Raw genomic sequence first — 21,790 nt, 5'->3', positions numbered from 1 at the left:
GCTGGCAGAGCAGAAGCCAAGGTGTGGGTGCTCTGTGCCTCCTACATGAGGCTTGGTGTGGACAGACAGTGGATGAAATTCACTCTGTTGCGTTAGAATCATTGCGTTGCAAGCCCTGGGATACCTCAATTATTCACCACTTCCACAAAAATTCTATGTTGATTTCCAAGTCTTACAGGCATAACCCTTATTAACCCCAAAATGACAGTTAACTTGTAACCCTCCTCTGAATTATATCTAGCCTTTAAACATAAATATGGATTTTTAATAAGGAATTCCTCCTATGACTGTCCACTGTAGGACCAACATCTCATAGTACAAGAGGAGATAAAGGAACCCTCTACAATTGCCCTTGCAGCTTTGCACGTGCACCTGGGGGAGCTGAAGCATTTCCCCATCCAAATTACATTTAGTCATGCAGCTTCTGGGCAGACCTGGGGGCTGGTTTTAAGAAATGTGAACTCTTCTCTGGGAGCCACGTAAACTACTCAGCTTACCCAGGGAGGTGAATCAACTCTTCCGGAGTACCATTTCACAAATTACGGCTGCAAAATGCTAAGTCCATTTAGGTATATAAGCCCTACCCCATAAGGGACCAAAGTCATTGTGTTTTGGTTCCACGGCTAATACAAATTATAATCTGCCCACAAGCCTGAGGAAAAGAGAAATAGGACTGCAGGTGAGCCAAGATTCCAAATAACATTCAAAATCATCTTACCTGTCTTCCTGACGCTGGCCATCTTGGGAGCTACAGGTGAGGGTGGGATGTTTGAATGTGAGTGTATGTATATGAGGTTCAGTGCGAAAGTGGTATTAGCAGAGGGACAGGGCAGGAGGGAAAGATGGGGCATAAAAGCAGGAGGTATTTTTGTGAGCAGGCAGGGGTTATGCTTCCCTTGGGTTATATGCAAATGTATGGATCAAATTAAAACGCAGGTAGGTCTAATCATTTTCTCAAACTATACATGTCTAAACTAAATGGTACACTGGAAGAGAAAGTCCACCTTATATGGGTGCTGAGAGTTAAAAACACATACATATTTTGATATCTGATAAATGCTGACCCAAGTCATGGTAATAAGTAATCTGAAAGCTTATTGTTGAAGTTATGTTCAGAAGAGGTAGTAATTGAGTCTATATTGCTTCTTTACATTAGTTGTCCACAAAGTAGTCAGATATAAAGTCGATGCTGACATCTAGGAAGTCAGTTTGATATTATAAAGAGTGAAAAAAATGCCATTAAGAGCCGTGGAAATTCTCTCTGACCTCTAATGTTACATGAGCTGCAGTGAACTGAGTAAATTTGCTAGTTTCTAAGATGTAGGAGTATTCTGTCTGCTCTTTTGTGAATCAAGATCGTGTTTCTGATCTGTTTCCTGTTCTATCTGAAGGGTAAGACAATGACATTCTTACTGGAATAAAAAATTCCTTTAGGTGCTTTTTTGAGAATCTGTAAAACCCTTTTCCAGCATAGCCTTCTCTGATAGCAAATGGTTGTACTGAACAAATGAAGCCTAAACTCATTCCACACACTCTCATGTGGTCAATGTTATCTCAACAATTTTCAAGTTCCATCAAATCAGTGTTTTTACTCAAAGTAAAATTCCACCACATTTCATATGGTTTCTTTTCACGTTTTTCCTTGAGTTTTTGTATGCACTATGCACTCTTCAGGCAGTAAGTAGGAAAAATGCATTATGAAACCGCTAGATTCTAGAAATTAAATTGTTCAGGTTAATAGTGCTTCTTTATTAGTGGAAAGTATGTTTCATGCCCATAGAACACTACATAGCATAGCGTGAAGAGAAAGCTACTAAAAAGCTCAAGATGGGGATAGGGACATGCACTAAATGGCAACCCTTTCAAATGGCTTCATTTGAAACGTTCAGAAAAGAACTAGACTTGCTCACGAAGCCAAAAACAGAGATCAAAAGGCAGCAAATTAACAAGGACCCTTTCCACCTATGGGAACTTGTATTGGGAGATACAAGATAGAGAGCCAGTCACACTACAGTATTTGAATGTGCTGGGAGAGTTTGAAAAGGATATAAAATTAATTTATAAAATACCTAAAGTATGGTCCTTCAGTGTTTTTATTCACATCTTCTACCCACTTAGCTACATTATAGTCTCTTTTGAACCATGGGTTTAAATACCTGCAGAAAGCAATGGAAGGAACAAAGAAAGCAGAACAAGATAGAAAATCTGAAAATACACAGCACAAGCTTAGCAAGGATGTTCTTCACCCTCCAAACACTAATGACTATGGCAAATAAACCAGGATGGATGCTGGGTGATTATGAGGCAGTCTGTACAATGACATGGCAATAAACTCAGCTACAACAAGGCTCAAGGCATTCTAGAATGCATTCAACCTTTCAGGGAAAGCCTTTCCAGTGGTTTCCCAAAGTGGATCAGAAGCTCTCTCTCAGAGATCTGTCAGCAGTCCCATTCACCCACCTCCAAAGTGGCTTTTTCCACGCCACCACTCATTTGGCTTCTTGGTTTTCAAATGATAATGGGCCTTTTTGAGAATATTCAGATGGCTGCAATTCCAACCTGGTGTTTGGGAATATAACACCCCAAGAACAATTAAAAGGGGCCACGTTCTCTTTCCAATATGAAAGGAAAGATTTTACACGGCCTCTGTCTCACTCCTGAGAGCAGATCCCAAGCTGGAGTCAACGAGAAAGGTGACCCAGCTGGCTCTATAAGGAGCAGAAAGGGACCCACTCTTCTGATCCTGGAGCCCCAGCGCACAGTAAGTGTGGTCCCAAGAGGCCTCCATGTTCTTGAAGGTGGGTTTAGTAACTTAGGTGCAGCTGCGATGTCCCTTCCTCCCCTTTGTGCACTCCACACTCATGTTTCCAGTAGGAAATGGCCCTCACAGGTTGCCTTCCAAGTGTCTGATCACTAAGGAGTGACTGCCAGAGGATAACAACAACCTTAGTTAACACTTCCCTGATGGATCTGGCCAAAGTCTCCATCAGAATTACTGCATAAAGAAAAATGTTAAAGGCAGTAAAATTATGAGTGCAAGGGTTTTTGGGTTTTTTTTGGCTTTTTTCAGTTTCTTTTGATTTTTACCCTGGGAGCCAAGCAAAATCACATTCTCTTAGAATATGCCCTTGTCAAATAAATACAGTTTCAACAAATTCACTCATGGAAGAATTTGGAGGTTTTACTGAGTTTTCTCATTTAAAAGGTAACTTCTGGAGATGCTATAGACAATAAAGATTCGAGCTCCATAAAACTTTTGAAGTTATTTGGAAACAAACCAGGGAAAGTGATAAAAAACACTGCTTTTTTTGTGGTTAAAGTCTGCTTCTTTCCTCCATATTTAGTTTTAGTTAGTAGATACATTTAAATCAAGATACATTTCCACAGTTAAACAAACAAAATTAGATTATTTTCCATAGTGATTTTCCTCAACTTGTTAGCTATAACCAATGTACGCCACAAAATTACATCACGAGTTCCCTCCTGAGGGAAGGGCTTGATTGTTTTTCATGCTTACACGACCATTTTTGCTAAGACAGTGTCCCCTGACTTGAGAACAACTCGCACTTCTTTTTGCCTTTAGCCACAATCATTGCCAACTTGTGCTTTTGACAGAGATAGCCAATTAAAACTTGCATAAAGATTTCCACTGAGACTCTGAACAAAAAGAAAAAAGTCAAAAAGCAAGTGCAGCCACACATATAGGCTAGTGAATGCTCTGGCCTGGGGAAAACCATAGAAAAAGCCCATGCAGCTGTTACCGGGTGAAACACAGCCGCACAGCAAACTGAGTCACCCACAGGCAGTCGGCCACTTCCAGGAAGAGACATGTGTTCCTTTCACTGTCAATCTCAGAAGCTCTAAGGGACAGCCATGGATGTTCCAGGAAACCTACAGCCACATGGCCTGACTTGCACATGGTGGACCTTTCTCTCTGTGTCCGGGAACATCTCAGAAAGCTGTGATCACTTCACTAGAGGTCACTGAAGAGAGCTCTCAACTGTAGTTCCCTCTGGGGATGTGCCCATGAAAGTGTCTTCACAGTGGGCCTCCTAACATCTCTAGGTAGTGCTGACTGGAGTGATGGGATTTCATCAAACTGTGATACATCTGCCTACGTGGCTTGACTTGGCTTGTAGCGCAACATGCAAAAAAAAAAAAAAAAATGCGTTCGACAGGAGAGGAGAGCTCTCTGTGTTCTCCAGGATGGAAAGGCAGAGGAAAATTAGCTGATGCTGGCTGGACCAGGACCACCTCCGAGCAGACGCTGGGGGTCAGTCACAGACCAAATGACCCTGTTCTCAGCCAAGGAAGGGACTTGGAGGCGGATTAAGTGGCAGCCCAAAATGAAGGGGCAGGTGGAGACTGACCTGTGATCCAGACTCCCTGTCTGGGGGCTGTCAGAGCCCCCTGGGTTTATGCCTTGGGATGGGACTGTCTGGGCGAGGGAGTGCCCAGGCTCAGGTGCTTGGGGCTCCCTCCTGTAAAAACACAATATATAATACAAAGTCTAAGCCAAAAACTTTCTTTACATCATGTACAACAGTGAGGAAGATGCAAAACTTTGAGTGGAAAAACAGTACAATAAACAAGGACATTTTATAGCAGAGTATGCATTTGGGGGGCATGTCCTGATGTTTCATCATCCTTTGGGATACTAAAGGGAATGTTGAAATAATGTTGAAATAAGGGACCCGATAATACCTCATTATCTAAAAAAAAATTTAAAAGAGATGTTTGTCCATGGTCATTCTGCTCCTCTTATAATTACACAAGTGATACTGCTATATCAGAAGCAAATGGGATTATTTAACAAATACGGAAAGTATTTTAAAAACCTGTCGACATAATTCTTGATATGCTGTGTATTAGGATTTCTTTTAAGAAAAACAAAATAAAACATAGTGTCCGAACAATAAGGTATGTGAGAATGTGAGAACAGTGATCACCTTCACGGACTTGGCTCCATTTAGGTTACATGAGTCATGTAACCAAATCTGAAAGTCTGAAAAATCTGAGAGCGTCCTGAACACTTCTTCTTCATAAAGATGACTTCATTATAATGTCTTATTAAATGTAATAATTATCTCACAGGCAAGATTTCTCAAGGGGTATCTATATATCATAATATTTGTTACATGATACGTAATTTTTTTTAAAAAAAATAAGTGATTATGCTAGAAAATGTTGCTAAACACCAAGTGTTCTTTGGGTCCTAAACTCATAGCTTTAATACAATATTGGATATTTGGTTGTTGTTCACTTAAGAGTTTTCAAAGCCTTGTTATAGGAAATACTGTTAGAACACTAAACAGTACACAAAGGAAGTTCTGAAGAACATTCTGCAGTTTTACCTGGACTCTTGTGAGCAACTGAGATAAGCTAAGAAGCTCTTACCAGGTGACCTCATGCAAAACAAATCAAACAACATTCCAAGAAGAGTTTATCCACAATGAGCCCTAAAGCATTCAAGCGCTTTGGGGATGTATAAGATAAACTCTAACGGATTAGTTATTTGTGATGGAGTTCTATGATGCCAGTCTGGACCATGCAGTGGTATCACTGGAACCTATCTATTGTTTCTAAGGTAAAGTATCCTCTAGTAAACTTTGACGAGCCACTTACAAGACAATACCATCAGCAGGAAGCTCCAAATTTCAGGGCAATGTTATTGTCCTGGACTGAAAAAGGTAGAGTATATGATGGAAAAGCTAACGTGAGTTTCTGACACGCGGTTAACAAATATCTGCTATTCAGATTTTTTTAAGTATTAAGGCATGAAGAAGCAATAGAGATGCAGGGAATCATCACTAGCACTGCAGTGAGAAATCAGTAAAAAAAAAAAAAATTTTTTTTTAGGTGGGTACAAAGAGTACAGTTAATTAAAACCAGGTGGCAAGGTCCACAAGGAAACTAAGGATGTGTTTTATTCCATGATGGGAGATAAAGGTTTCAGGAAGCTTGGTTTTGCTTGAACTTTCTTAAGTGGAGAAACAAACAAAAAAAGTGTATGGTGTTTACTTCATTATAAGTGACTTTAAATGTAACTGCTGACCCTATCCCCACTATTAAAAAAAAAAAAAAGTGTGGCTATCATTTAAAATGGATAGTGTTGCATTTAGTGACAATGATTCCGTTAAAGAGCAAGTTTAGGTAAATGCCCTTTTAAATGTCCTCAGAAGGAAAATTTAAAAGGGAACCATATTCCAGTAGTCTGAGAGAATGCTTAGATGGCAGCCATGAAGCCCTTGGAGCGGTGGTTTCACACTGTGAGCAGTTCTCATGCTCTAGTACAGTGGGAATCTTCCCCTGATGCTTCTAGGTTGTGTGAATACTGGGAAGAGGAAGGGTGACCCCTCTAAATGGCTGGACCCCCGGGTGATGAGAAGAAAGGAATGTTATCAAAATTCCCTTCAAACGGAACTGAAAAACCACAATGGCAGGTTACTGGAGGACAAAGCCTGCAGCGAGGGTGAGACCCCCACTATCAAGGAGTATTGGTTTGGGCACAGTTGCGGAGATGCCTATGTAAAAGAGAAAAGCCATGGTTAATTTTAAAACGGCAAAAAAAAAGAATTAAAAAGACAAAACCAAGACCAAGAGGCATGGTTTACAGTTCTTTGATGATCTGGTTAATTAACTTTTCACACTAATTGCACAGGACCTTGGAGTGCCTTTTTCCATTAGAGGTTCAGACTTACTCAGTTGAATTAGACCGAGGTCTAAATCTTTTGCCTCTGATTTTCTTTCTGTTGCCTCCCAGGTTACCTGAAAAAGATGGTTTATGGCTAGATTTGAATATAAATAAAACAATCGCTGTGTGTTTAATTACGGTATTTAAAGTGGGTGCAATTCACAACCAGCACCAGCCCAGAACAGAGGGCTTCAGAGCATTGTGCAGCCTTCTCAATGTGTCCAGTGAGCTGGTGCTACCAAATCCCATCATTTCCCATCCAAGAAAAAAGAACTGGATTCTCTCATAATAAATGCCCTCCTCTCTGTTGGGAGGAGAGCTTAAGACCTAACAAAAAAGAACAAGTCTTTACAACCAGGAACCACAAAATATAGACTTTAGGTTATGTGGACAGACGGGTTCAGAATGCTGCCCTATACCTTGCCAAGAGTTACTGCGAGGTCGTCCATTTTCACAGATGTCTGAAATATGTTTTGTGTCTGGAATCCTTTCACTCCAAGAATGAGAGAGTCCATTTGACCTGAAATTGAAAATGTATATATATTGTTCAAAAATATAATCAAATGAATGTTTTGAAATCAGTAAGCAACATTTCTAAGCATTACTGTGCATTAAAATAAATCAAGAAAGAAAAAATCTGAAATGAAAGAATGAAGAGAACATGAAAGTCTTCATGAAGAAGGCAGAATTACACAACATTCAATTTAAGAAAAGTCAAATACAATGGAACCCCATTACAAGAGTTTGTAATTGAAAAGTATCAGGATGCAAGGCAAGCCAATTACATTCCCAAGAACCATATATAGCAAATTCACTACATATTTCGGTTACATAACCCACGCAACAGATTTATAATGGGGTCCCACCATAGATGTTTCTTAATTGTAAAGCAATGGCTTCCATTCAAATATTATGAGAACATGGACTTCCAAGAGATTTCATTAAGATTTGCTCAATTGAACCTGCCTTTATCAAAGTAATATTTAGGTTTTCTTAAACAACAAAAGTATTTTCTGAGAATTGGCATTTTTCTCCACAAATATGTTCCCCCCAAACATGACATTGTTGGTTAACTGTCCAATAACTGAAATGAGTCAGATGTTTGTCATGGAGGTGTCTCTCACAAAGTCCATGTACCGTTAAGACCTTCTGCTCTTTGTGTCCTGCCATCTTTAAATGAATTGTCTACAAGAAGCAAAATTTACATACCCACCTTGTACCACATAAGAAAAGCATTTTGACAAACTACATATACTTAGGAGGAGTCACATAATTTGGTACAATATTTAACTGTTTAAAAGTCAAAACCCATTGAGATTTTGCTAAAATCTGGTAATGATTTAAATTGGTATTTTAAGCTCTTCTTGAAGTACTTTAGAAAATAGCACTGGACTTTAAATCTTTTCCACATATCATACCAGTTAATTGCTAACAATGTCTATTTTAAAAGGAACTTTCTACTGATGAATGAAAATAAATGGAACTTAGCACAATTATTACATAATTCCCTAGATTTTTCAACACCATTTGCTAAGTATAGAATGACTCCTATTTTGTACAAAAGAACAACAGAAATTCTGCTGGAATTCATTGATTTCTACACTTCTTTACCATATTATTTAATTTAAAATTAAATACTTGACCAAGAAAATAATTATATAGTGAGAGAATTTAAGTAAATCTTATTCTCTTAGCCAAAAACTCCCCAATAAATTAAAAGAATAAAATTTTTGAACATCCTACTATAGAACTGTACTCCTTATGCAGAAACTAATCATTTTACTTTTGCTTTAGGCTATGTTATTTGAGTAAAAACATCCTTCATGCCGAGGACAGTTCCACAGAGAGTTCCCAGATCTCACTAATTCCTTCTATTCTTTTTCCTGATGTTTATAAAGAGTGAGATCCACTGCAGAATTTTTACAGAGTATTTACTCTATTTAGAACTCCAGAAGAGATCATGTTTCTTCTCAATAAACTAGCAATTTCCCTTTCAGTCTACAAAGTAACTACTGTGCCCAAAGTTATGCAGGGGGCTATCAAATCTTTTTTTCTATACATTACACCCCTACCAATAAGTTTAAAGAAACTCTTCCACAGGAATATTTTAGTTTTCAATGTGAATGTAGGTCTCATTTCCTAGAACATTCCAACTATTTATTTCTTCTGTCAGCTTATTTTATTAAGCAGTTATAAAGCATGCAGAATTTTAAATGGTCTTATACACCTTAAGATCCTAGAGCAAGAATACAGCATCCAAGTTTAAGACATATAAATAATATATTAACCCCATTTGGACTGTTATAAAACTCAGGCAAACATTAAATATGCTTAAATTAATTTGGCAACCAAGCTCTAAGTTATAAAGTCTAGAATTAGTCATTCCAGGAATGAAAGGCAAAATCGTAATATTCAAATATATGATTCACAGAGAAGCAATCTTTTTTTTTCACACCAAGCTTAGCTTGATAAATTTAAAATTAAAAAAATATTCAATGCAGCATTATATTACCAATTTATTTTAACAACTGCTTTTATTGAAGCGTGACAGTAACCTTTTTCTTTGACTACCAAGCATGACATAAAGCTCACCATTTAAAATACGATAAAATACTATGTGTCGTTTCTTAGGCAGTATAAGAGCAAGATTGAAAAACCCTGGGGTTTCTATATAGATTTAGGGTTGTTATTTGCTTAGATTTGTTTTGTTTGGATTTCTGGCCTGATTTGTTAAACCAGTGGTTCTGAGCATATGGCATTTTGAAGTAGAGTAATCAAAGAACAAAGGATACTATTTTTTTTTAACATTCAAGAAAGAAGGAAGAAGTAATCAAACCTGCTGCAAAATAATGAAATGTTCTGACTAATGGAATAATGTGTGATGGAACAGGTAGAAATCTGAAAATGCGACAGAAAAGCAGACCTCTTCTTAGAACTAGATGCTGAGTTTGTGCTCACTCCAGGAGGAATGTCGCTATAAAAAGAGTCGCCATCTCCAGGCTCTTTTACATAATCTCCCTGGGGTAACTGTCTAAGGCATAATAAACATTTCAGAGTCAGAAAACAAGACACACACATGAGCACAGACATATACAAATAGTATTTTAGGAAAAAAGAGGTAGGGATAATGAGCTCCATGAATCAAGTCTATAACAACATGTAAGATTATTAATAAATGTGACAAGTTAAAGTCATTCTAACTGTAGAGGTCAGAAATGCAATCACTGAAGTCTTTACAGTCTGGATGAACAAATCCTTGCTTCAGGGGAAATACAGGAAAAGATGAGGTTTTTCACTGTAACTTCATTACACTTAGAGATGTGAACTGCTGTTTTGTCTTAAAAAAAAAAAAAAAAAAGACACACAAAAAAACCTGGTGCTGAAGGAGACATGTTGAGACAGACAGTCCTTGCCCAGATAAGGCATCGTTTTTCTCACTGTGGTGAGTAAACTATTCATAATTTCTAAATATTATATAATGTAACCTTGATTTGGTCTTAAAAGAACTGATTGATTTCTAAACTATGTTCTATAATTTAATCCAAATAAATTCTTATCGAGTTTTCTGTTCAATTTGGAGTCTCACTGTTCATTTAACAGAAATATAATTGACAGAGATTCAAAGGGCAATCAAAAATGTAATTCTATAACTGCACACTAGAATGTGTAAAGGAAGATAATTTAGCAAAAGGAAGAAAGGGTTGAAAAAATAACAGAATTCTTGTTGAGACTAGAGGAAGGTATTTATAGGTGGCTGGTGGGTGATCTCCATTCTTCATCTCCAACAAGGGAAAATCTACATAGTCTGCACTATTACTGACCCCACTCACTCTGAGTTTGAATTAACTAAAATTGGAACAGATTTTTATTACTTCTCCTAAGGGAACAGGGTAGAAAACTTTAGATAGGACCGCCTGGTCAACCCTCCTACCTTGGTAGCTAATCTGATCCTTTGCCAGTGCATGGCCCCCAGACAAACAACTGCACCTCAAACTTGATTTGGTTCCATTCAGCACTAAAGTTGGAGGTGGTACAAACTAGTGTTGGACTGAGAATTTTAAACAGAGCTGTACTTAACTAGGTCTTCAACAAAGGCCCACATTTGCTAACGCCTCTTCCTATTTATTTTTCCCTTAGTTACCACACTAGTCATGGTTACTTGCTGATGCTAAATTCAATCCCTAAAATGTTTCGGCTGTTTCCTTGCTTATGCCAACTACCACATTGTTTTAAATGTTTAAAATGGTTGGTCATTCATTCTTTCGAATGACTGAATATGCTCTCTTATACTCTTTCAATCCTATATATTCACACATCTCTACAAATAAAACTGTTCAACTGATACAAAGCACCTATATTCATTTGTGTGATTAAATCTACTCCACCCCTTTAAAGAAATCAAATTTCTCATTAGACTTGTATGTAAGATTGATTTTACCTATAATTCTTTGATACATATTCCTTCAAAATATTTTTAACCCTTTAAGTGACTTCAGCTCATAATCGTAATCTTTCTTTTTCCCAGTGTATTATGAAACATTAATTTTATAGGAAAAGCAATGCAATGTAATCTTTCTTTTTCCCAGTGTATTATGAAACATTAATTTTATAGGAAAAACAATGCAATTTCCCCATATTTATAGTGTTAATAACACAGGACAAATGATATATCTGCTTATGCAAGAGCTCTTTAAATCTCTGGACTCATATTTTCTGTCTTGCCTCCTATCAGTAAAATACTCTATCAATTCTTTGAAAAATGCTCTCAATAAAATCAAAATTCTGTAAGTTGCCTCAGGTAGGAAAATTCCCTTTTGTATTATATTAATATTTATAAAAGAATGCCAAAGAACATCCTATCAACATTACATTTCCAATAATAATCCTTATGGCTAACAAGTCATTTCTGTCACTATTACCTTTAATGATAATCTTTATAAATTGATGAGATGTGCCTCACTAAATTCAAATTAAATAAAGATAAATTCTGACTACACTTGATCTTGCCCATTAATCTATCCCCCAAACTACTCTCTCTTTACATGGTTCTGACATTGGGGCACTTACCAAGGGCTCACTTAGCTAAGACTGCAGGATTAAACAAACTGCCTCTCGCAACGGATGGTGTTTTTTTTTAATTTTTTGTTCATTTGTTTGTTTGTTTGTTTTACCTAAGCACATTTTACCAGTCCTTCAATGTAGTTTCTCTGCAGTCCATTGTCATCTTTTACACTGTGCACAAACATCCTAAATGCTAAACATATCATAAACTATGGGCTTCAGTCAAAGGGTTGAAAGGAAAGTTTAAGTTCAATGAACTCTGGGGGTATAGCCTTGCTTTTATCATCCCAGGCAGATTAGATTCCTATCTATCTCTACTGTGAAGTCTCCAAAATAAAGAAACTACTCTGCATTCTCCTTAAAATTCCATAAGGAATGCATGTAACTTTCTTCACACAATAAATGCATTAAAATGTTAATAATAGATGAGGAACTTTGTTAAAGATCTTTTAAGAATAATACTTAACATCCTTCACTGTCCAGAAATTTATTCTTTTTTCAATATCCAATTACATATTGTTACAAACCTATTTCTTCTTGATTAACCTTTAGTGAAGATAGAGAGTATCAGGTCCCCATGATCAATAAAATACCATTTCATCATTTATTATAAAAGATCATAAATGACCAACTAAGTAATAGCTTTAAATTTGTTAAAACTGAATTTATTTTTCTAGTCTTTATAGTTTTCTTCCTAAATTTTGCTAGTTTCAATAGAATTTTGGAATTAGGTGGCCTGACCAATGCTAAGTTTTATAATGGAAAAATTACCTCATATTTCCAATATCACATGCAAATATTTTAGACATATATATGAATTTCTTTTATAAATAATGACCAAAAGAAAATAAAAGCTTATTTAACTAAATTCTTTTTCCTCAGAAAGGATTCCCGTTATGAGGGAAGTCTAATGTTTCCTTAAAGAGTCCACTGAACCATGATATTTAACTTAATAATCCTTACACATACTCAAAATGAGATTACAATGAAAAAAATTAAGTCTTAACCTTAATGCTGAAGGAGCCATTTCTCCAAAGCTTTGTAGGTGTCTGGGCTGTCTGCTATTGGAATTGTTACTTTTCTGTTTGAAGAAATATTGTGTAATGTGTACTAAGTCACACTGACAGATGCATGAGTATCACTGAAATAATAATAATATTTTAAAAAAACTAAGAAAGGCTTGAAAAAATAAGGAGGGAGGTTCACAAGCAGAAAGTAAAGTGGCTAAAACAGGTGAGAGAGAGAAAAGAAATGGGGAAGGGGGTTTCTGCTTAAGGTATGGGTCAGGAAGACATGATCTAATTATTTATTCTAATTCACATTATGTATGTTCAATGATGTATATTCATTTCAGACAAAGGAAGAGAACATTGAGGAATGTGGATGCTTTATAAATCCAAGTTTAATGAATGTTTTCTTATCCTATTGCTATATGCAAACCTGCCTGAAAACCAAAATTCAAATTTCTAATTCTTGTTACAAAGTACACAGTTGCTAAGTCCTAAAGCAATTATGGTAAAATAGAAACAATAGCATCAACTGAAAAAAAATTATGGAGGTCTTCGTTCCTGGAGATTTTAAAGAAAATAATCAATAGCCATCCTTCCAACTATATGACATCTAAGAATTCTCCATGGCTTCACAGTCCCATGGTCCTACCCTTCACAAGACGACACTGGCAAATTTAAAGTGCTACCGTTCATGTATGGCATTCTGTCTCCCAGAATCGGACTTCTATTTTTTATTAGGCAGTTGGTAAACAAAAAGAAAAAAAAATGGGTTTCCTTCTCATCTTTTTGCCAGACATGAAATTAAACCTATCACACATTCCTTCAATATAAAGAAAACCTTGAGGACACATTCTCTGGTGGGAAAATTTACCAGGTTATCAGGTTTCTTCACAGAATTACTTGCCTGACGTTTCCAGTAATTTGAAAGTTATGTTCAGTTTGGCATTTCTGAGCCACTGTATCATCAGTAAGAATCTGAGAAGTGGCTACACACTTAATATGCATTCAATGTCAAAGCAAACCCATATGTTCACCAATGCTTTCATACCAGCAAGTACAAGCCTTACTCATGTCAGGAATGCTGCTTTCCTCTTTGAGGACAGCCATACCTACCTACCTCTTTCATTTGAAGATTAGAGAAATGCAAAGTCTTCAGAGACCACACATTAATAACTTTCCTTAGTAGAATGCTTCACAGATTACAAAGAACTTTTGTCTGTTTTTAGAGTTGAGGAAAGTTTAAATGGTTTCCCAAGACCACATACTAGCAAGTGGATTTCTGATTCTTTTTCAATTGGTCCTCCCACCATGGAACCTCAAAGGAAAACTTAATTTAACTCAAAACTCAAAATTCTTATTTCTACTCCCTAGCACATCTTTATTGGAATATCTTCAGATATTTTCACAAGATTGTAAATTTCCTAATGCATGCTTTGGTCTATTGGCCTTACCACATTCTCTATAACCACTAACATATATTTTAAAAAAGGACAACCCTTCAGAAGATATTTATACACTCACAACTTCCTGATCTAAAGTCCCTTCCTTGCTGTTTCTCCATTTTAAGAATTATTATACAACCCTGAGATTCATTAGCTATGGACAAGGGCAAAAATAAACAAATAAAGGTTGTGCTGAAACATAGCAAAATATAAAAAATTATATCTGCTGAAATGCGACAACTCTCAAAATATGCACTAGACTCCAACAGAGTGGCCAGACTGATGAAATGGTGACTCAGTAATACCAGGAGGCATGAAATTACATCAGGCACAAAAAAGAGATTTCTAGCATAAAATTTTTCTTAACTGTACCTATGCATATATTTAGTTAGAATAGGAAATTGGTGCACAGGTTTACATATTTATCATTTTTTGTAGCGTGGGCAATTACTTTATTCTGGAGAATATCCCTGGTGAGAACACATCTTAGAGCACCATAACAGCTTTGCTTATGTTACTTATTTGTGACACTGTGCTTTCCTTTTTATATAGTCAGCAATATTAAATTACATTATAGCCTTAATTCCTATGGAAATGGAGCTAAATCATCAGTTTTTGATCTTGGTATTCTGACTTTATTTTTCACTGAAGAAAGCCACCAAACTTACACTTCTGATATGGCTGATCAACTTCTACCCAACAGAAAGCATAAATAGCTCCAGCTCTTCTCCAGTCTTTTTGGACACAAGAGTTTAAAACGGGTCACAAAGAAGTCTAGTGTTTTGTGGGTTTTTTAAATTTAATTAATTTTCTTTCAATTTTACTTTCTCTACTAATGGTAGAAGTCAGTTACTCCAGGGCAAGGTCAATATTTTCTAATATCTATGGCTAACTGACCAGGATCTCAATGGGTACCCTGTAGGTATCTCTTACGGATAAAACCTTACAGGGATTTTAAATTACAACATAGAAAGAAATAGAACAAGTTTAAAGTTCTAATTTCTGAAAAAAAATTAAAGCCGTGGCTGGGTCCTGAAAAAGCGTCACCACATTTATTATGTCTTATTCCTAATGTGCCTCAGGCATTTAATGGAACAGTTGGAAAAGGTAAGTAAGTTAGGAACCTGCATAGGTATCCTGAGTACAAAACTAGTACCATATGATATGGTCTAGATTATCAATTTCCAGGATATTTTAATTTTTTATAGCAATAGCTAATAGTATTCATAATTTTTTAAATGTAAAAAGTGAAGGATGTACCCCAATATGGGCTAATTTAGATTTAGAAAAAATAGGCAAGTCTTACAGGACTACATGAATGCTTTGTATCTCTTTTTACACTGCTGGTTAAACATAGATTTTAAGGTTATGATGAATGGAGTGCCTGACTTTAGGGGCTTTTTTATTAAAAAAAAAAGTGCACTGGGCAATCAGAGATTCCAACTATGCAAATTATTTCTTTCACTACCTGTGCAATTACCTAATCCATACAAAAAAATATTTTCTTATGCAGCGCTAAAACAGACTCTTCAAATGCCAAGACATTCTCCTGACCACAGCACTGTGCCCGTATAAATTTTATCATTTATGAATGAAAGTTACTAATATAACAACAGTAACAAAAAATAAGTTCCCTCAGAAAGTGTTAGGTAATAAGGGTGTTATAAACATGAACAAAAGCCAATCAACCAATGTAAACAAAGGTGACACCTTAACATAAAGGAATTTTGTTTTAGGTAGAAAAAAAAAAATGAACTCCAAATATATATTACTATAAAAGTAACACAAATAAGAACTATTAATTATACTATTGTTGGATGACAGAACCATGAAAACTAAATAATGACAGATCTATTTTAAATTAATACATTCCACAGCAACATTACTAAAATTATCATTTTAAGGTCATGAAAAATCAAGATTAGTTTATGACCACTACAGCATAAAAACAAAGTGAACTTGATTTACAACTGTATGTATGAATTCCAAAGATGCTAACAGGATTTAAACCTTTCAGTTTTCAGTTCTATGTTCAGATTATTCTCATCACATACCTCTGTTCTCGATAGTTTCTTTTTACGGACAAGAAGAGAAAGAGAGAGAGAGAGAGAGAGAATTAGTTACCTACAAAAGTACATTAAGAGAGACCAGTAAACATAAGAGCTCTAGCATTCATTGAAAGGTCTCCACTAGAATTTCTAACTGCAGAATTAAAATGAGGAATAAAAACACAGTCTCCCTCTCTCACACACACACACAAATTTCACTTCATCTTTCAAGGAAGTGACACCAAAGGGTTAGTGACAGTATCTTCAAGTAACCATTGTTTAAAAGCATAAAGCTTCAGTTATTAAAAAGTAATTGTTTCCTCAATGTCAATTGTATATTAAACATTTAGTAATGTCCTAAAGTCAACCCTATTTCAAATACAGGTTTTCAGACATGTACATTGATTTAAATCAGGAAATTAGTCAAGTTACTTATATATATTAACTATGTTTTCATACAAATAAAAATTACAATCATTCTTTTTGGAATACATACCCCAAACTAAGCTCTTCCTAAGAATTTCAAATAGGAAAACATAACTGGACACAAGAACATTTTGTATATGATAAATTAGTTATCATAACAGCTAAACAGGTAATTAATTTATCATACACAAGAATAATAATAGAATTCACAACTGTTATGGACCTCCCAAGTCATCACTACTTATTCACTGAAGCTTCACTGAAAGCTACATTGGAAACACTTTGTTCAAAGTCTCTGTTTTTTATTTGGCCATCTCCTAAAATAAAATTGCATTAGTTTCAGAATAAACCATTCTGAAACAAAAATGTGTTCTAGAGAGTGTGGTAGTGAGGTGCCAATGATTTTTAACTTTTAAATCAAAAAAGTCCATTTAAAACTTTCTATCATGACCTAATTAGGTGTTAATATTTTGAAGACGTGTTGGAAGGTCAAGCAACTGAGCAGTAGGCTCCTTCCTCCAAGATCAAGGCTAATGTTTCCATATGGATTTCGTTTGTAGCACTTTCACCTGCCAATCTATTCCATGCACTGTCTATCTCATTTAATAATGAGTTCATGAGAGTAAAAGTGCCAATTTGATACTTAATATTTTTAATTCCTGAAACCATAAGATAGAAGAGAAAAATAAGCCAAAATCTTTCTATTCAACATGTTTTACTTTTTATTCTCTCAATCTGATTACCTGAGTGGTCCACCAGTTCCAAATGAGTATTCCTCATTTCCTATTCCTGCCATTCCCCCAAGGCTTGGAGAAGGGGTAGAAAGTTTAATTGGAAGGATTAATGAAAAAATGAGTTCTCAGGTCCTAAATTCATTTTGGAATTTGAAATAGAATATGTGTAACAGCATATTCATGAATTTAATTCATGTATTAAAATTTCTACATCCTTATTCTATTTTTACACATATTTGAATAAATTTAGTAACACTAAAACTTTCATCAGTCAGGTTCAAATTATTTATGAAGAGAATACTGTGGTATGAACAAGATTTGTCTTTTTCCTTAATAATCTGCAAAGTACATACATTCAGAAATGAAAAAAGTGAAACCACTTAAATATCCTAAAACTAAGAAATGATATACAGAAAGAAGTACTTTTCATTCTAATCATTAAAACAAACAGACACAGGTAATTTCATTAGCAGTAGGAGTAGATGTTTAGGTTTCATATTTCTGAAAGGGTAATTTTTTCCAAAATTGTAAACATGAAATATCAATTTGCATCAGTAGGTGGCAGAAAATCACACACCACAGAACTAACAATTTTGCTTTCCCTCTCACATGACCAAATGAAACCACTGAACTACTTCAAAACAGCAAGGTTGTGACGGCAATTACTACATAAGTCTTGTATCAGGGAAGTCAAGGAAATAGTGTGACTCCAAGATGGGGTTAATTCACCTGAGGTGTGAGAAGAGCTCAAACAATATATATACAGAAAAGCCTTTCTTTCAGACATGTAATTTTATACTCCAAACGCTATGCTGAAATCAGCCTGTGCAAATGTAAGTATGCAATGTGCCTAACGAACTGCACATTAAAAAGGCATATAGGTACTGAGTACCTATGAGCTGGTACAGAGCCAGGTACCCATTTAATTAGGGCAAAGCATTACCACTACGCTGTGCCCTCCTTCGCTGTGCTATGCCACGTTAACTACATTACGCTAAACGTTACCCTGCTGTCTGTGCTATTCGTTAATACAACCTTGCACAAATGTCTTTCTGCATTTTAATACTTATAACATACAAAGTTTATCCTGGCAGTCAACTAATTGCCCTCTCCTTTCAGCCAAAGAAACTTTCCGGGTTTTGATCTCACAACAAGCAAGAGCCACAAACACTTTTAAGGAAGTTTCTGTTAATTCAGTTGGCTTAAAACCATGTCAGGGAATAATAATAACAACAACAACAGCAACAAATGATTATATAATGCCTAGTTTATTGAAAGGTTTTGGGTAATTTTAAAGTCTAAAAAAGTCTAATTCCCAAGTCTTTTAGTAAGCCAAATTTGATCTATGAATTAAAAAAAAAAACTATAAAATGGGCTAATAGGCAGAAAGTCTAGCAAAATTTGCAGGACTTCTTTCCAAAAGGAGAAACACCCCAAGCCTGGGGACCTGATACAACATTTCAGAGATCAGCAGGACTATGATTTTAACTTGAAATATTTTAAAAACTTAAGGTGCGTCACATTTAAGTTTTACTTTATTAAACATAAATAAGCTATTTGAATACTAAGGAAATTTTTCACATCGTAAGATTGAAGTACTTGAAAAGGGAAATGAACATATTAAGTATACAAATAAGTTTGGAATGTGTGAAGTCATTTACTTAGCTAAATGCCTAGCTAAGGGGATCCAATATTCAAAAGTTATAAAATGTGTAACTTTTTCAAGTTTATAAATAGAACCAAAAAATTGTAAGTTGAACTTTGAAGCTTAAGAATTAGGTTTCTAAAAGTTGTAACTTACAGTTGAATTTCAATTTTAATAAATTACATCTCTGAGGAGTTTTTTCTTCACACAAAAACACCCACATATGTAACAAATAACAATGCCTCCTTCATACTGGTTGTGGAGAGGTTTTGCTCTTTGCAGGATGCATGGCCACAGTGAAAGCACTCAGGAGCAGATCCTGCTGTTGTTCTTGGTGATATGACCTTTATTATTAAAGCGCTATGCTCTCTAATTCACTATCTTGCCTAGATTTGGGGGAATGGGTTTAAGTCAAGAGAACCTGCATCACTGAAGAGCAAACCAACATGGCCTTTGTATGAGACACGATTTAGATTGATTTTACTTCATGCAATGGTTTTAAGAAATACTCAGTATTTTTAGAATAGAAGGGAGTTATCTCAAAATCTAAAAAATGATAAATTATTATTACCTCTAATCATGCCAAGAATAATCATTGATTGAATATTAAGCCAGACTTATTTTCACTGCAGGTATATTTATCCAATGATACAAAACTTTCTAGATGTTTAATTCGTTTAGATAAATACTTTAAAGTATAGTTTGACAGTAACATACTGAGCCATTTCACTTACTTATAGCCCCATGCAGTTATTCCTAATATGAGGGCCAGCACTAAAATGGTGCCAGCAATTATGCCTATTATAATATTGGTACCAGCAACACCTGGGGGGAAAAAAGAAACAATGAAGATCAGTGTATATAATTGAAATTTTGATATAAAATTCTTTCAGGAACTTTATTCTCCAGATCTGTAATCATCACACTAATAACATTATTTGTTTTAAAAAGTGGGTATTTTTTTCTTTGTACAGTTTTAATTTTAGAGAACTTTTTTTTTCAAATTTTATTTATTTATTCAGATATAATTGACACATAACATTATATTACTTTCAGGTGTATGACAATGCTCTGATATTCGTATATACCTTGAAATTAAAAGTAGGTATTTTTCAAGGGAAGAAAAATCGACCATAACTTAGCAATCCATATCCATTGTTTTTTTAAAATAAATAGTTATTTCTGTGTGTTCCCTGTTAATTCTTGTCCAAGTGCATTTTGCACAGTTTTATTTTCCATGTATTTTTCTGGAAAATATAATAAGGTCATTGAACTAAAAGAAAGAAGAGTAAAGTTAAGGGGAAGAAAGGAGGGGTGATACTACTGTATCACCATATAGCGTAGCATCCTCTGGGGAGGAATATTTAGAAATCCATGTTCTTTTTGACCCTGACCTCTTTCTCAGAAATTCTAGAAATGCTGTTGTTCCTATCACTCCATTTTGACAACCAGTGTAAGGTCCTTATTTTGTGTGATATTTTGTCTACGTAAATATAAGCTTCTAGAGGGGGAAAACATGCCTACAGATGAACAGAATCAGGGATCAGGTGGTGTAGATGATAGAAGACTGTAGTTCCCAGTCTTGACAGTAATGGCTGTGGCATCCTAGAGAAGGAAAAACCAAAGGTAAGATAGAGTCTGGTGAGCTGGAGGTTGGTGCTGGCGAGGTGTGAGAGCGAGGCTACACCAGACTAACAGGAGGCCAGGGCAGGGCTGGGGCTCAGGACTGGGCAATGGCACTGTTGTGTCTGGCAGCAACCACTGTCAGGCAGGCTGCGCTGCAATCTTTAAGGGATCACAGCAGTGAGAGCGGCCCAGTGAGTCAAAGGCCTGGACAATAAGTGCAAGTGAGAGCCCAAGAGCAGAAAAGGCCTGGCTCTGATACCATGAGACCGGTTTTGCTGACAATGACTTATACCCCATGTTAAATTTCAGGGCTCTCACCCAGAGCAGCTCATACATCTCATTGTCTGCTGCACTCCTGAGGAGTCCTTCTGGACATCAAAGGTCAGTAATCATGGGTGACTGGAGCAGATTCCAATTCCCCATGACAGAAATGGCAGCCTCTCTATCTGGGAGCCCTCAGTAGTCACGGGGGATAGCATGGCTCGGGCATCTAGGAGACTGGCCAACTCCACTCTGCCCAGGTCTTCTGTGGGATGGGTGGGTACAGATGCACCCCGGGACATTGGGATTTTCCTACTCTAAGACCTAGCCTATCTGTGTACCCTTCCTTTCCTTCCAGGGATTTAACAGGGATCAATAAACCTGAATGCTATTCCTGATTACTTCTAAGCAATGGTATGACTTTTGACGAGTTACTTAAATCCACGGACGTGAATAGCTTCATCTCTGTTTTAACTGCTGGAACCACACTACTATTGCTAAGACTGAGGATGCCAAACCCCTAATCATTCTGTGAGTTTCATTATTAAAGTCACATTGGCTAAGATGTGTAACCTGTATGGATGATTAGAATGAAAATAATCATTTTCTCATTCTTTGGAGGTGAATGGACGCCAGGATTTCAGCATTATTTTATGCAGAAGAATACTCAATAACGAAATGATAAAAACAGTTTAAAAGGGGACATTCATCTCCAAGGTATCTATCTGCATTTAATTTCTACTTCTCCATTTGGGCCACTCTAGCTTTTAGAACTGCACCCACTGTTTGTTACACATGTCGAACCCCTTCCAGGCACCTTGGCCAAGGTTACTACTTCTAGAA

At 36.1% G+C, this 21,790-nt stretch overlaps 1 protein-coding gene across 12 annotated transcripts in view; it reads right to left on the bottom strand.

Moving 5' to 3' along the window:
- The window catches only part of ADAM22 (ADAM metallopeptidase domain 22), a gene marked incomplete at its 5' end in the record, with an annotated part of 241,786 nt that overhangs the window by 12,484 nt on the left and 207,512 nt on the right, over nt 1-21,790 (bottom strand). For 2 of the 12 annotated variants that reach the window (XM_082662232.1, XM_082662231.1), the window contains 7 exons: nt 2,070-2,156; nt 4,371-4,481; nt 6,702-6,768; nt 7,114-7,214; nt 9,531-9,725; nt 16,262-16,279; nt 19,795-19,885. In XM_082662232.1, the coding sequence (XP_082518358.1) occupies nt 2,070-2,156; nt 4,371-4,481; nt 6,702-6,768; nt 7,114-7,214; nt 9,531-9,725; nt 16,262-16,279; nt 19,795-19,885 (670 nt within the window). Of the gene's footprint in view, nt 1-718; nt 749-2,069; nt 2,157-4,370; nt 4,482-6,701; nt 6,769-7,113; nt 7,215-9,530; nt 9,726-16,261; nt 16,280-19,794; nt 19,886-21,790 lie in introns of all 12 variants that reach the window. The other 10 variants (XM_082662236.1, XM_082662237.1, XM_082662229.1 and 7 more) reach the window with 7 other exon arrangements.

Source organism: Grampus griseus (assembly GCF_964374135.1).
Source record: "Grampus griseus genome assembly, chromosome: 9".
NCBI classification, from domain to species: domain Eukaryota; kingdom Metazoa; phylum Chordata; class Mammalia; order Artiodactyla; family Delphinidae; genus Grampus; species Grampus griseus.
The sequence above is the reverse complement of the archived record's forward strand: the minus strand, read 5'-3'. Positions and strand labels throughout refer to the sequence as shown.